Source organism: Python bivittatus, unplaced genomic scaffold (genome assembly GCF_059951505.1).
Source record: "Python bivittatus isolate LINGU-HERP-01145 unplaced genomic scaffold, Pbiv_v1 ctg000980_np1212, whole genome shotgun sequence".
In the NCBI taxonomy this organism is placed as follows: Eukaryota; Metazoa; Chordata; class Lepidosauria; order Squamata; family Pythonidae; genus Python; species Python bivittatus.
In genome coordinates, this window is record NW_028277125.1 from 43575034 (window position 1) to 43589658 (window position 14625).

At 38.1% G+C, this 14625-nt stretch overlaps 1 protein-coding gene across 3 annotated transcripts in view; it reads left to right on the forward strand.

Annotated features, from left to right (window-relative positions):
- HPSE2 (heparanase 2 (inactive)) overlaps positions 1–3894 on the forward strand; it is a 196372-nt gene extending 192478 nt beyond the window's left edge. For all 3 annotated transcript variants that reach the window (XM_088131632.1, XM_025169756.2, XM_025169792.2), the window contains one exon: positions 125–3894. In XM_088131632.1, the coding sequence (XP_087987758.1) occupies positions 125–290 (166 nt within the window). In that variant the 3' untranslated portion in view covers positions 291–3894. The remainder of the gene's footprint in view (positions 1–124) is intronic.
- The last annotated feature ends 10731 nt before the right edge of the window (positions 3895–14625 follow it).

Consider the following 14625-nt stretch of genomic DNA (forward strand, 5'->3'; position numbering starts at 1 on the left):
ATCATTGTTATGAAAAACATCTATGGCCATCTCCAAGTCCTACCTTCTTTCCATTATCTGGAAGGAACAGCTTTCTTCTCATGCTTGACTGAAAACATTTTTCATGCGTTTGGTCTGTGTGCAGGTCTGTGCAGCTTAACGGACAGCTACTCACTATGCTGGATGACGGAACCCTCCCAAATCTGAAGCCTCGTCCTCTTCGCCCTGGCCGAACCCTGATTATTCCACCTCTCACTATGAGCTTCTATGTGGTCAAGAATGTTAATGCCCTGGCCTGCCGGTATCGGTAGCTCTACCCAACCCCACTGCCAAGAGCAGACTTACGAGGCCCCCTTGGGGCATTTCTTGGCAGGGGTGTGCAGATGTCACCAGGAAAAGAGGATAGAAGTGCCTCCAGGAAAACACTGGCTGTCCACCGCTGTTTCACATGTTATTATGTTCCTAGCATCCCCACCTGCTATGGCTACTTCCTAACGAGCAGTATTTTAAACCCTTTGCAATTTTCAGATAGACTATCATAGAGTGGGGACTTTGTGCCACCTTGTGGGCAATGAAGAAGCTGTAATAGGGAGAATTGTTCCTGGCTTTCTGTGCTGAGCAAGTGCAAGGTCAAGATGCATCCATCATTCCAGAAGCTACCAGAAAACTATCAACAGGAAGAGGCTTAGAATCTGGTTTTTCAGCTTTATCCCTGTGGATGGTGCACTCCCTGCTGGCAAGTGGCAGTAGAACAAGCAATGTAGCCAGGAAAACACATTGAGAAGCAAGAGCCAGAATTGTGTCTTACAGAATTAAGCACCTAGTTGTGCTGCAGAAGAAAGATAATCCAGATACGAAATTCTGGAGTGTCTGTAGCTGCTTGAGCCAATGGCATTGTGGGATGGGAAAGGAGAGAATTGGTCTTGGCCACTGTAAATAATGCTGCCTCCTGGGAGCATTTGCTGTAAATGTTAACTATTAAATTATATTTTCTGAAGAGCTGAAAAAATACTTGTAAGAACTGAGAAACTGAGGCCTTCTTTAGTTTCCCACTTCTTGGTGGACTTTCAGAGATTGTAACAGGTGGTGCATGGAAGAATGACAGATAGGCTTGTAAATATTTAAAAATATCATATTTTCGTTTCAGTATTCTGAAGCCCATGTAGCGTCTGTATCGTACCAAGTCTGGGCTACAAAACTCTGGACAACCACTATATGGAAGCAAGGAGCTATAGTCTTCTGTGCCTCTTTGCTGCCATCAGGTGGTCATTCCGATTTTTGCAAACCAGATCCAGTAGCCCTATCCCTGCACTTTCTACAAGTGGTATTTATATTCAGTTAGGTGTCACAGCTATGAAGGGCAACCAGACATCTGTTATGTTACTAATAACCCAGCACACAGTTCCAGTATGAGGATCAATCTTATTGTCCGCACTCACATGCACAATTACCTAGCCTTAGATACAACCACTGCACAATACTTCATCTCTATTCATCTCACCTAACCAAATGCTACTAAAAGAAGCAAAACATTTATAAGGTGTGCTCTAAGATTAAATTAAGTTAGCCTGAGGGAAAGATAATACAAAGTACTGGTTTCTTTTTAAGCTGGCATTAAATGCAAATGATATGGAGCTTTAGAATAAAAATAAAACTTCCACTACATAAATGTATACTTACTGCAAAAAAAGAAAAAGAAAAGGAAGAGAGAGAAACTAGAAGGAATGCAAAAGAAAGAAGTTGTTCTCACAAGTGCCATCTAATAAGTCTTATTAGCAGATTTTTTTTGTTTTATTATCAGTGTTTAAAGTACAGGCCCTTACTGAATAACTTGCCTATTATTTAAGGGCCCCTCAAATTCAAAGATAGCTTTGACATAGGTTTAAAGGTTCCTTTATTTTATTATTGGATGAAAATTTCTAAACTGGTTTTCCTGACCCCTTTAGCCCATCATTATTTTACCATATGCATGATTGATTTCATTTCCCCAGGACAGCAGCCAATTACAGAAAAAAAGTGTGCCAAAGTTGTCTTTAGGCACGCAAGACCAGGAAAAAAACAAACTCTGTCAAAATATTATTATTTATGTAATGCTTTAGAGTTTTCAATTACTTTAGGTATTGTTATTATTATTACTACTATTATTATTGGTAATCATTACAATAACTATGGAAGGTAGGTCAGCATTTTTAGTTGTATACTGCAAATGAAGGATGGGTGTAGAAGTTAAGAAGCAGTAACTTGCCTTTAAAAAACTGAGCAAATATACAGCAGAGGCAAGAACAAAGAACATTCTGATTCATGGGTTAGCTTATAAATGTTGTAGTAATGATTTATTGTATCAACAGGGTCAACTAAATGATCTTTGTGGAATATTCCAAGCGTGATGCTATGCTTCCTAGCTACGATGCTATACCAGTGCCAGCACACTGCTCATCACAGCATAAAACTGAACAGAATGTATTGTGAGAACTGACAACTGATTTGCCAAAAACTCCAGTACCTTTTCCTGGGATTGCCTAGGATGCCATGCTTGGGAAACACTCTTGAGTTTCCGAACATAAGTGCAGATGTATTCCCCACTTCATTGCTCCATGTCCTCTCACCCACTCTGTTGCCCTGCCTGCTGTGAAGTAAAATATATTGCAACCTGACTTAGATGTATAGAGTATGAAAAAGGAATTGAGCCAAAGCTACAATCTCACTCAGTGTTTGAAAGCATTTTAAAGTACAGGTGCCACCTTCAGCCATCAATGCAAATATTCTATTTTTTTGCATCTTCTCTGAGAATGACTGGGCAGGGTTGGACCTGGTCAGTATTTAGATGGGAGGCCAGCAGAAAAGCCCAAGGATGAGGCTAGATTGGGAACATGAAAAAGCATTCCACAAGAAGGCAATTAGAAAACACTACCAAGAAAACAACATGAAATTCTCCACCAGGAGTCAAACTCAACAACTCCTTCTCCTGTCTCTATACAGAATCTTTGGTGAAGGATAGAAAATGATATTGTGAAAGGGACCTGGCACTTTTTCAGACTAAAACAGAAAAGCAAACTTTAACATCGCTTACAGTTGAGGAAAATAACCTGTAAAGATTTAACCCAAAATAGTAAAAATGAAAGGTAAAATATTGTCTTTCCTTTACACTTTCTTCCCCTAAAATGTGGACAACATCCAGTTCAAAAGTAAAGATGGTTTTCTCAATAAGGAATTATTAAGAAATGTAGGTGCTTCAATGGTTTTTAAACCACTTGCTCTGTTTCAGGGAACCTAATGGACAGTGTCTAGTATATGGAAATAGAAAATATATTAAATTTTATTCTTTGGACTGCTGACAGTCAAGAAATGTTAACTGCAGTAATGCAGATAATATGGAATAAAGGCATCAGAATACATATATAATGCAACAGCTGGCATATAGGGGTAGCACAGTTGCAGTGGAGTTTGAACATATTTCTTGGATTTGGCAAGAAGGGGAATCAACTTCTATTTTAATAGGCCAGTTGAAACCCATGGACTCAGCTTCTTGTTCTCCAGGTTAATGGGAGTGAATTTCCAGTACTAGATATCACTATTCTAAGCCTGAGCTGCAAGAAACTTATTTTAAAGCTTATACTTGCTTTTATATGTATTCCCTGGGAAAATATGACAGTCTCTTTTTTAAACAACATGATAAATTATTTTTCCAGTCTCTATTAAGAAAATTCCACAAAGTTGGAATTAATTCACCTCATAATATGCCCATGCTTTGACATTACACAATATTCCCACTCTAATTAAACTACACAAAAAAAGTTTGTGGAGAATTTATTTTAAAAAAATACTAAAAAAATGACAAAATAGAGTTGTTGAACAGCAAAATGAAATAGCACAGTGTTCTGGCTTGTTCCTGGCCACATAAACTCATAGAAATTTGTGAATGCTGGGTCAATCAATTCTATAGGATCCCTCCTGTGGTTCAGGTCCTTTTCTGCACTGGCAGTAGTGCATCAAAGTAATTCTCTGTCTTGCTGCTCTATTGCTCAAGAAATCAATTTTCCTACAGACATTTCCAAGTTTCTACTCTATGGGAACCATTAGCAGCATCTGCTTGTTAATCCAGAGACCCCTGGAGATAAACAGGACTACTTCCTCCACATAGGTTTTGTATTCAAAGTAGTGCCCACTTGGTAACTGCATCACTTTTTTGATATTCAATTATTTAAAAATTCACTTTGTTGATCTCAATTTAAGACTGAATATGGTATAATAGGATTGAGCAGCCTAAATGTTTAGGCAAGGGTTGGATGTCACAACTGTGTCCTTGCATTGTCTATTCTGGGACAGTAACTTAACAGATGGAGAAATCCCCATCTGTTTTCCCAAAGACAGAGATGTGCTCTTACCACTTCATTTTTAGATCACTTACTGTTGAAATGCATTTTGACTAAATTTCTATACAATGAAGGGTGAGTTTAAACACTCTACTAATTCATAATGTGGTTTGTTTGGTTCTTGGTTTAATATATTATGTGAATTTAGCCATTTTGGTTTATTCAGTGAATCATGGTTAAACAAACCAATGTGTGTGAACCAATCTAGAAGAGTATAATAGAAAGGTTAAAGTATCCAAGTCAAATGAAAAGTCCTATTTGACCATTTGACCATCATGTATGGGCCCTAATTCAATATGTATGAACACAAATGTTGTCACCCTTTTCCAGTTTGTGATTATTCAAATATACGGAGGATGGATTATCAAGTTATCTTCCAGGTCAGAGGCTTCCATTGTCTTGTACTAGAAGGCACAACTACTTACAGTCCTAGCCATCCTAAGATTTTCCTAGGAAAATCCTAGAAATGTGTATGCCATCTAGAATTGCTAGGTGAGGTGGCCTATAAATAGATATAAGTACATTTAAAATTTGAGGAATATGTCATGTATGTCATCACAAAGTAGTGGCTATGGAGGTATGTCATTCCCCAATAGTTAACTCGATGAGCATGACCAAACCCATATGTCTGCAAAATGGTGCTGGTAATATACATGTTGGCAGTGTAGAGACAGAACCACAAACACAGAATTCCTTGAACTACATTTCTTTCAAGAACACCTCTCAGATTTTATCTAACTATTCATAATACAAAATCTATTTCTCCCATAAATGATCCACTCACCCCACATACTGATCCCCATTAAGGATCCACTGATTCATTGTTCATTTCTCTCTCTCTTCTGCCCCTCTGCACTGTTTTTTCTTCCCACTAATCAAATGACACTTATACCTCCTTCCCCCTTCAGCAAGGCAGTAACAATGAGGTTTGCCACTCTTCTGGGTGTTTGGAGAGGTACTTCAAAGCAAAAGTTTGGCTTCCAACTGCCCACAATAATTACTTCATAAGAATATTTTTGGGTCCTTTGGGGCCTGGAGATACAGTCATGTGAAAAAGAAAGTACACCCTCTTTGAGTTCTATGGTTTTATGTATCAGGACATAATAAAAATCATCTGGTTCTTAGCAGTTCTCAAAAGTAGGTAAATACAACCTCAGATGAACAACAATACATGATATATTACACCATGTCATCATTTATTTTACAAAAAGAAAGCCAAAATGGAGAAGCCATGTGTGGAAAACTAAGTACACCCTTACTGTTTCCATAGGTATGAAGAGGCTAAGTAGCAGCCAGGTGCTGCTAATCAAATGCCCTTGATCAACTGATCATCAGCAAGTGTGACTACCTCTATAACAGCCAAAGTTTTAGGAGTTTGCTGGTCTTGAGCATTGAGGTGTGTGTTAATACAATGCCAAAGAGTAAAGACATCAGCAATGTTCTTTGAGAAGCAATTGTTGCTGCCCATCAATCTGGAAGGATTATAAGGCCATTTCCAAACAATTTAAAGTCCATCATTCTACAGTGAGGAAGATTATTCACAAGTGGAAAACATTCAAGACAGTTGCCAATCTTCCCAGGAGTGGACATCCCAGCAAATTCACCCCAAGGTCAGACTGTGCAATGCTCAGAGAAATTGCAAAAAATCCAAGAGTTACATCTCAGACTCTACAGGCCTCAGCATGTTAAATGTTAACGTTCATGACAGTACAGTTAGAAAAAGACTGAACAAGTATGGTTTGTTTGGAAGGGTTGCCAGGAGAAAGCCTCTCCTCTCTAAAAAGAACATGGCAGTATGGCTTAGGTTTGCAAAGTTGCATCTGAACAAATCACAAGACTTCTGGAATGCTGTCCTTTGGACAGACGAGACCAAAGTGGAGATGTTTGTCCATAATGCACAGCACCATGTGTGGCGAAAACCAAACACAGCATATCAGCACAAACATCTCATACCAACCGTCAAGCATGGTGGTGGACGGGTGATGATTTGAGCTTGTTTTGCAGCCATAGGACCTGGGCACCTTGCAGTCATGAATTCCTCTGTATACCAAGGTATTCTAGAGTCAGATGTGAGGCTATCTGTCCGACAGCTAAAGCTTGGCCGACATTGGGTCATCCAACAGGACAATGATCCCAAGCACACCAGCAAATCTACAACAGAAAGGCTGAAAAAGAAAAGAATCAAGGTGTTGCAATGGGCAAAGTCCAGACCTCAACCCAATTGAAACGCTGTGGCAGGACCTCAAGAGAGCTGTGGATAAATAAATGCCCACAAACCTCAACAAAGTGAAGCAATTTTGTAAAGAAGAGTGGGCCAAAATTCCTCCACGATGTGAGAGACTGATAAAGTCATACAGAAAATGATTACTTCAAGTTATTGCTGCTAAAGGTGGTTCTACAAGCTATTGAATCATAAGGTATACTTAGTTTTTCACACATGGCTTCTCCATTTTGGCTTTCTTTTTGTAAAATAAATGATGATATGGTGTAATATGTCATGTGTTGTTGTTCATCTGAGGTTGTATTTACCTACTTTTGAGAACTGCTAAGGACCAGATGATTTTTATTATGTCCTGATACATAAAACCATAGAACTCAAAGAGGGTGTACTTTCTTTTTCACATGACTGTATTCTCTAGTATAAAAATAGCAGGTGGCTACAGGTCACCTCTTCAGGTTGAAGCACTCGTAGCCACTATGAAAAAGAAGACAGTCTGTAGGGACAGTGGGAGTTGTCTCTAGATACAGCAGTGTCTATTGTCTGTTCCTGTCCCAGGGAAGGGAATAGAAATTGTTGCAGTCAGGGGGTCCTATTGAAACAAGAAAGGATCAGTAGTAATTAATACCTGTACAAAAACATTGCCTAAATAAGGGGTGGAGAACCTGTGCACCTCTAATTCTTGCTGAACATTGGCTCCCGCTATTCCTAATCTGATTGTGCTTAGTCTGATGAGATCTGAAGTTCAATAGCCTCTGGATCAATGATTCTCCATCCTTGGTAGACAGCAGCTCCAATTCAAGGGGGATAGGTAGAATGCAGCTTTGGTATATGTCTCGGTGTATGTCCATATTAAACTAACAACAGAAAAAAATACAATATAATGTTACAATAATAACAGAAATTATTAAGAAGAGAAAGCAGCAGCAGCTTGGAAAATAATATAATAAATAGAACAGCTCAAAAGTTGTGTTCTTTGTAAAAACAAAAGCCCCAACACAAATGTTGGGAAATAGCATAAACAGGTACTGACACAGTATTAATGCAGAACAGGTGTAGATTTCTTCTTTCGACATTTAAAACTTTTAAAGTCCACAGTTCTTATGTCTTGACAAATTCCAAATACTGGGAATATAGCCAAGAAGGAGAAAAGTGTATTTACATACAATGATTAATGTGTCTCAACAGTTCTGTGAATTTCATCCCAAAATGTGGCAATAGAAGTGTATATATTCATATAGAAGACTATACTGTATGACTTAATGTTTAAACTCCTGAACTGCAAGTCCAACAGCGAGGCAGTTGCAGCTAACCATATTCAACATTCTGAGCATTAAACATGACCTTAACTTCAGGTTAAGGTCCAGGGACACTAATTTCATATTCTTTAAAACACACCTTATGGTTTATTAGAACAAGACATTCAAGCTCACAATTTCTGAGATGTTACAAATGATTAATTTCATCCAGTTTCTTATAAATAACTTTCCATAATGCTGATTCCTCCAAACTTTCACCCATTTTGCAACTTCAGAAGCAGCAGTAGCATTGGGACCAAATGGACCAAATAACAAGTGCTTGAGCTAAATAAACTGACAAGTAGTCAATAAATCAAATCAAGCTCTTTTTTTAATTCTGCAAACTTTTAAAAACAGCTTATTCAAGACTGAATTGATCCAAATAATATTTTAAGAAACTTGGTTTACACAAACATTAATTTATCAACTAATTAGTTATTCCATCATGCCGCAATAATAGCAGCTTTATTTCACACCCATAACAATGTATATTTCAAGTTAAACAAATTACACTATCTCATGCAAAATAAAGTGCAATATACAATTAAAATTACATTATTCTTCATAATTTGGGAAAACTGAACTAAGTACCTGTTATTTCCTTTTTAAAAAATCATTTTTACTGAAAAATTTAATAATAATAATAAAAAAATGCAAACTATACTCAGAAAGAAAAAGAATAAAGCAAGAGAGAGTGCAAAGAAAATAAAAAAGAGGAAGAAATAGGATAAGGAAAAAATAAATATTTAAAAAGTGATTTCCAATCTTCATCACAAGTACAAACAAACTTAGTAATTCTTCACCCCCTATAAGGTTACATGCAAATATCTCTTTTTCTCATTACCCATCCCTTATTGATATGCAAATCCATAAGGACTTGTTATTTCCCATACTTAATATTGACATAAAACTTTTCATAGGTAAAAGGGTCAAAATTATATCTGCAACACAATATTTTCCATAGATAGATAGAGGCATTGTATGGGTATTGAAACTGATTCTGCATGAAACAGGATCATAATAGTTGACAGGATTTTAGTTAAGTCAAAAAACAGCTGTCAAGTTGAGCCCAAGGAGAAGATGAATGCTGATACTCCTTATCCCAGATAATACCCAAAGCTAAAATAAAAGTCAAATAATACGGCTGAAATTTTGGCATAATAAAACCACTTGTAATTTGCATGATTGCAAATTTCCTTTAAAATATTCAATATCATTTATTCAGCATAAATATCTGGTTTAAAACGTACCATACCACTTGTACATTTAAGCCTTTGCCCCTCACCTTTGTATGTATGCTTTTAATATTTCCAGAATTACTAATAACACAGACAAAAGACTGTAAACTCATATTAAAAAGAAAATGAGAAAGAGGGCATATTTGATCTGTACCACTTCATAAATTTTTCTAATTTACAGGTCTAATAAATCATTTTAATCCAAACTACAGAGCTTTGGAGAAGCTGCAGATAAATCAAAATCTATCACAAAAAATCTCCCTCCCTCTCTCCTTCCTTTCTCTCTCTCTCAGTATCCAAAATCTGTCCATTTTGAGTTAGAGGAAAAACACCAGAACTATCAGAGGTTTGATAGTCTGGTATAAATCCAGTCAAAGCTGCACGCATAATAGTTGGAAAAATAAGCTGCAATCTATAGGTCAAATTGCTGTTAAAATCTTAGTATCCACATTTATCAAGAAAATATGTCTATAATTAGAACACATAGTATATACTTTCCTACTTGGGAATAACTGTATTATTTGCCTCATTACAAGGATAGGAATTTATTTGAAAAAGCTTTACTATATGCCTCCAATAAAATAAAAGATATAAACCCATATATTTTATATCAGTCAATTGGAAAACAATCAAGGCCACTGCCAGGAGCCTTTCCTGGTTTCATAGATTTAATTGTAGTGACAATTTCTTGAAGTAAAAGAGGTAAAGTAAAATTAATGACCTAGCTCTATAATAACTGTTGTAATCTCACATTGTGTGTGCTTTTTAAAAGAAACCTATTTTATCATTTGTTGATGAATTGGACCTAAACAATTTATAATTTTTAGAAGTGTTGATTGATCTAGAATCTGTATACACTTTCCCATGTGAATAGATGCTACAATACTACATTGCTTAATTTCTGTCCAAAGGCCATTAGCTTATAGATTTTTCTCCTTTCCCAATATTGTTGCCTGGTGCAATGTAATAAAAAATCTGTTTTAGAAGCATAAAGCTTGTTAGATTCCCATTTAGCAGACACCAAAGATTTACATTACTCAGGGGTTGAATGAGGTCCATAAAGAATGAATAATTCTTTAACTTTCTCCTGTGGGGATTTAACCTTAACTAATTGTTGCTCAATTTTGTAAGAACCATATGCAATAATTCAACTCAAATAAATGCTTTGGCAATGTCCCATATCAGAGACAGTGATGTAATCTAGTCCCTGTTACTATGGGAAAAAAATATATCATTTTCTGTTCCATCTGCTCAATTAAACCTTTATGCTTTAGCAAAATACACTTAAGGTCCACTTAAAAGATCTGTGTAATTTATTGTCAAATAAGGCTATAAATTTCACAAAAGCATAATCTGAAATTGTACACCCTGTCTTAACTTTAGATACCAAGGAATGAGAAATCAGGAAAAGGGCTGAGAACATCATCTGCTTATCACAATAGAAAGATGCCTCACATACCATTTGCTGAAGATATAGCCTCAGAAGGGAGTGTCCATCTTATAGAAAACCTGCTGCTGAAGCAAGCTAAAACCTACTGGTTCAAAGTGTTCCAGCATGAACGTAGTGCTTTCCTAACTCCTGCAGCAGAAGGCCTGCAGTGCAGACATTACCGTTGCATGGAAAAATCATCTTCAGAGGTCAAAGATCCTCCGGGCTTCAAATACCCTGTTGAATTACTGCCCCCTCCATGCCCATTTGTGCTCTTGCTGCCAATGACACCAGACCTCTCTTGCATAGACATTTTCTTCTTGTGTGTGGTTGGATCAGGGGAATAGCAACCTTGTGGAAAGGGAATGCAGGTCTTCCACGAGGTTAATATTCCCAGCAGTAAGTAGAGCCTCACCTAACAATTTTTGTCTCCAGTAGGGAAGGGGGGACAGGGGAGAGAGAAGCTGCAGAGGACAAATGTACCACCAAGCACTGTGCTCAGGGGATGCACTTTCCACTGTGGTACTCTGCCTGTATAGATTTATGTGTGAACCATGCAGGAGCTCTTGTGACCTTCTTTTCCTTGCCCAGGGATCACGAGGCTGTGGTGCTGAGCTTTGTCTTTGCCATCTTCTCCTGCTTCAGTTCTAGCTCTCCCTCCCATTAAATACTTCATAAGGCACACAGAAAAGCCCAAAGGAAGACAGAATTGAAGCTCTTCTGGCACTGCAGTTTTTTGGACCTTGAGCAAACGCACTACAGGGACACAAATAGCCACCTCTAACGCAAAAAACAGTGGAAGCAGTTTTTTTCTTTGCCAGAGGCCTTTAAAGATGCTTATTTAAATTTAAATTTATAAAATCCAAATGGCAGCCATGCACATGTTAATTGTGTGCAAATGGGTATGCTTAGGTGCAGTTGTAGACTCAAGTGCGCATATGTGCATCTCTTGAGTATCTGGAGATGGGCTCTGTCTGCTGCTGCGGCTGCTGCTCCCACTTCCTTGTGTAGTCTCATTGCAGGAGCAACCATAGATGCAGCTGCCAGGGAGGAATAGGAAGAAAAGGCCTAACCAGTTGCTGCCTTAAAACCATCAGACGCTGAATTGTGTGAAGGCAGCCACATTACCGGCCTCACTGCTGAGACATGCATGGTAAAAGGTAGGCTGGAGAAGGTCAGCAGTTTTTATATCAGCATTTTTTCCCCTCTTTTCTCAAGGATAGGAGCAAAGCACCTTACTCTAGACAAAAAGAAGTTCTATGTATAGAGGAAACTGAAGCATATTCATCTGGAGAAGGATTAATAAAACTACAAATATCCACTAGAATTCTTACATAATACTGAAAAATATTACAAAACCAAGGATATAATTTGGGGGATGGGTATTAAGATTTAAAAAGGGTTAAGAAAGCTATTAATCAAAATTACAATTGCAAAACAGAATTTACACTTACCTAGACTTTCCTTCCCAAGCTTTCTATTAGGAGCCTCCTGCAGAAAAACATATTCAGTTTCCATCTGTTTTAACTTGCAAACACTTATCTACAGTATGCTAAATTGGGGACTCCAATCCTTTAATGATCCTTGTTACAATAGTGACTGCCATTAATATATTTAATATTAGAGACAGTAAGCAAAAAAGAGACATAAAATAAAATGATGAAATTGAAAATAAAATCTATATTAACTGAACACAATGGTCAAATTATTGTGCAAAGTATCCCTGATATCCCTTACATGGAATAATATAATTGTGGTAAGTTGTTAATGTTACATGAACCAATAAGTGGGAAATAAGATAAAAGTTCTATTAATTTAGCTGAAATATATAGCTGTTAAAGAATTGGGAAAGATTGGGAAGGGGGAAGACAAAGTAGAGCTGCAAAAGAAATTGCAAGTGTAACCTTTCCTTGTAGGCAAAGACATGAAGTTAAACAAATTCTTAATTAAGAACTGGAGATTGAAAAAAAACAATGCTCTAGATACATGCATGCCAGCCAAACATGGAAAACATTTAAGATTCCTCCCCCACACACACACACACTTCCCAAGAGGGGGACAGAACCTGAAGCTGATTTGGTCTGAAAGAGAGTAACTGACCCAAGATCAACCAGGTGGTTTCTGTGCCTAAAGGACTAGTAGAACCTGGGTCCCCATGCTCCTAGTCCAACATCCTAACCGCTGCACCATGCAACAGGTAAATCAAAATGGTTTATAATATAAACCAGTATCACAATAAAAGAAGATAATAATCAAGATCACTCCTGATCCAATATAATAATCTTTTGCAATTTCAATCACATATAAATTAGCCCAATGAGAGTGGAATTCCAGCAACACTGTTTCATCCTGAAGGATCTTATCAGCTTTCAATAAGTCAATTGCAGACATATCCACAGACTCCCCACAGTCTTCTCATTTAGAGATTCTATTTTCAGCTGGAGGTAATCTAGCACTCAGTGTTTATAGTGTCTTTAATCACTTTTATGTCATCTCCAAAAGAGTGGCCATCACATTTTTTTTCACTAGCTGCTGCACTCTTGCCTTGAAGCATAGCCATTGGTGAGAAGGGCACTCAGCCCGCGGAAGGCTAGTCTACCTCATGTTCATCAGCTCTCCGATCAAACTTCAAACATGTAGCAAGTATCACAAAGCTTTCTGGGGCAAGGGAGGGAAGAATTCCCAAAAGAAAAGGTAAATTGTTTGTAATTCATGTGCCTGAAGCTACCACCAGAGTTCCTCACTGAAAGTAATTGTCTGCACATTCTTCACTCTGTGTCATGGCATGCTGCTTACAGAGCAATTAGCAAACTTGCTGACTGCAGCAAGCTCACTGGCAAGGCTAAAAATTAATATTATTTATATAGTACCATCAGTGGACATGACACTTTGTAGAACAATAACAACTACAAAACAATATTCGGTTACACCCCTGAGTAGTCAGGCTGGTGGGAAGTGATCGGAGTTGTAAAATGAGACATCTAAAAGATGGCCATGAAAGAAGCCAAATGAGAGGATTGATGCAGAAGGTGGGAAAGATTAAGAAGAAGCCCAAAGAAAAGGATCCAGAGATGTAGGGTTTGAGGGAGCAATTAGGGCGAGGGGAGGTGGAGAGAACACCAGGAGTTTTGATACAAATAGAATAAAGTAGTGTCTGAACTGGTCCCTCTTTCTTTCACCACCAGCATTCTTGCCCAACCTAATATTTAGGGGAAGATTCTTTCAAACAATATTAAATATGAAAGTAACATGTTGCCAGCATCTTTTTTTTTTTTTATTCCCTTTAAGTCAGTATTGACCCCTGCCAACTGCCAGGACAAGTCTCCGCAGTTTTCTTGGCAATGTTTTTGGAAGTGGTTTGCCATTGCCTCCTTCCTTTGGCTGAGAGAGTGTGACTGGCCCAAAATTCTTCACTCAAAAATATGTTCACCTGCTGAGAAAAAAAATAAAAGTAGACAAGGTAGTAGAGAGGATCCTATAGGTTAGAAGCAGTAACAGAGAGCAACTTTCTGGTAAATGGGTGTTTACTGCCTCATCACAGCTACCGTAGTAGATATTCTAAGAATGGGGCAAGGTACTCCCATGGAATCTATTACACATGAGCACCCACAAAAAGCTTTCGGAATTTCAAATGTGCCCATTGGCCCAAACAGTTGTCTAGGATTAGAAGAAAAAAAATGGTAACAAGAAGAATGTAGCTGGAGAGCCAGGAATTATGCTCTCTCGCTCGCTCGCTCGCTCTCTCTCTCTCACACACACACACACACTGGTGGGGCATTTTTCAATTACAGGAATCATCACAGCCAAGTTAAATACTACACACCAGTTCCTGAGCAGCAGAAAACTATACCAGGATAAACTTTACTTCTCCTACTTGTGATTCCTAACAAATGGTGCTTTCCTTGTTGCACTGTACAAGGCACATTAAGGATAGGGATTGGATTCCCTTGGCTTTTTATCCCTTCCTTCCCACTACACATCACCAGCCAGTGAGAAAGCATGCACCAATCACTCTTCCTATGGTGGGCTGGGGCTGGAGGTGGGGAGGAGGAGCAGGTGGCAGTCATGGCCAGGAGGGCCTTTGCCCACC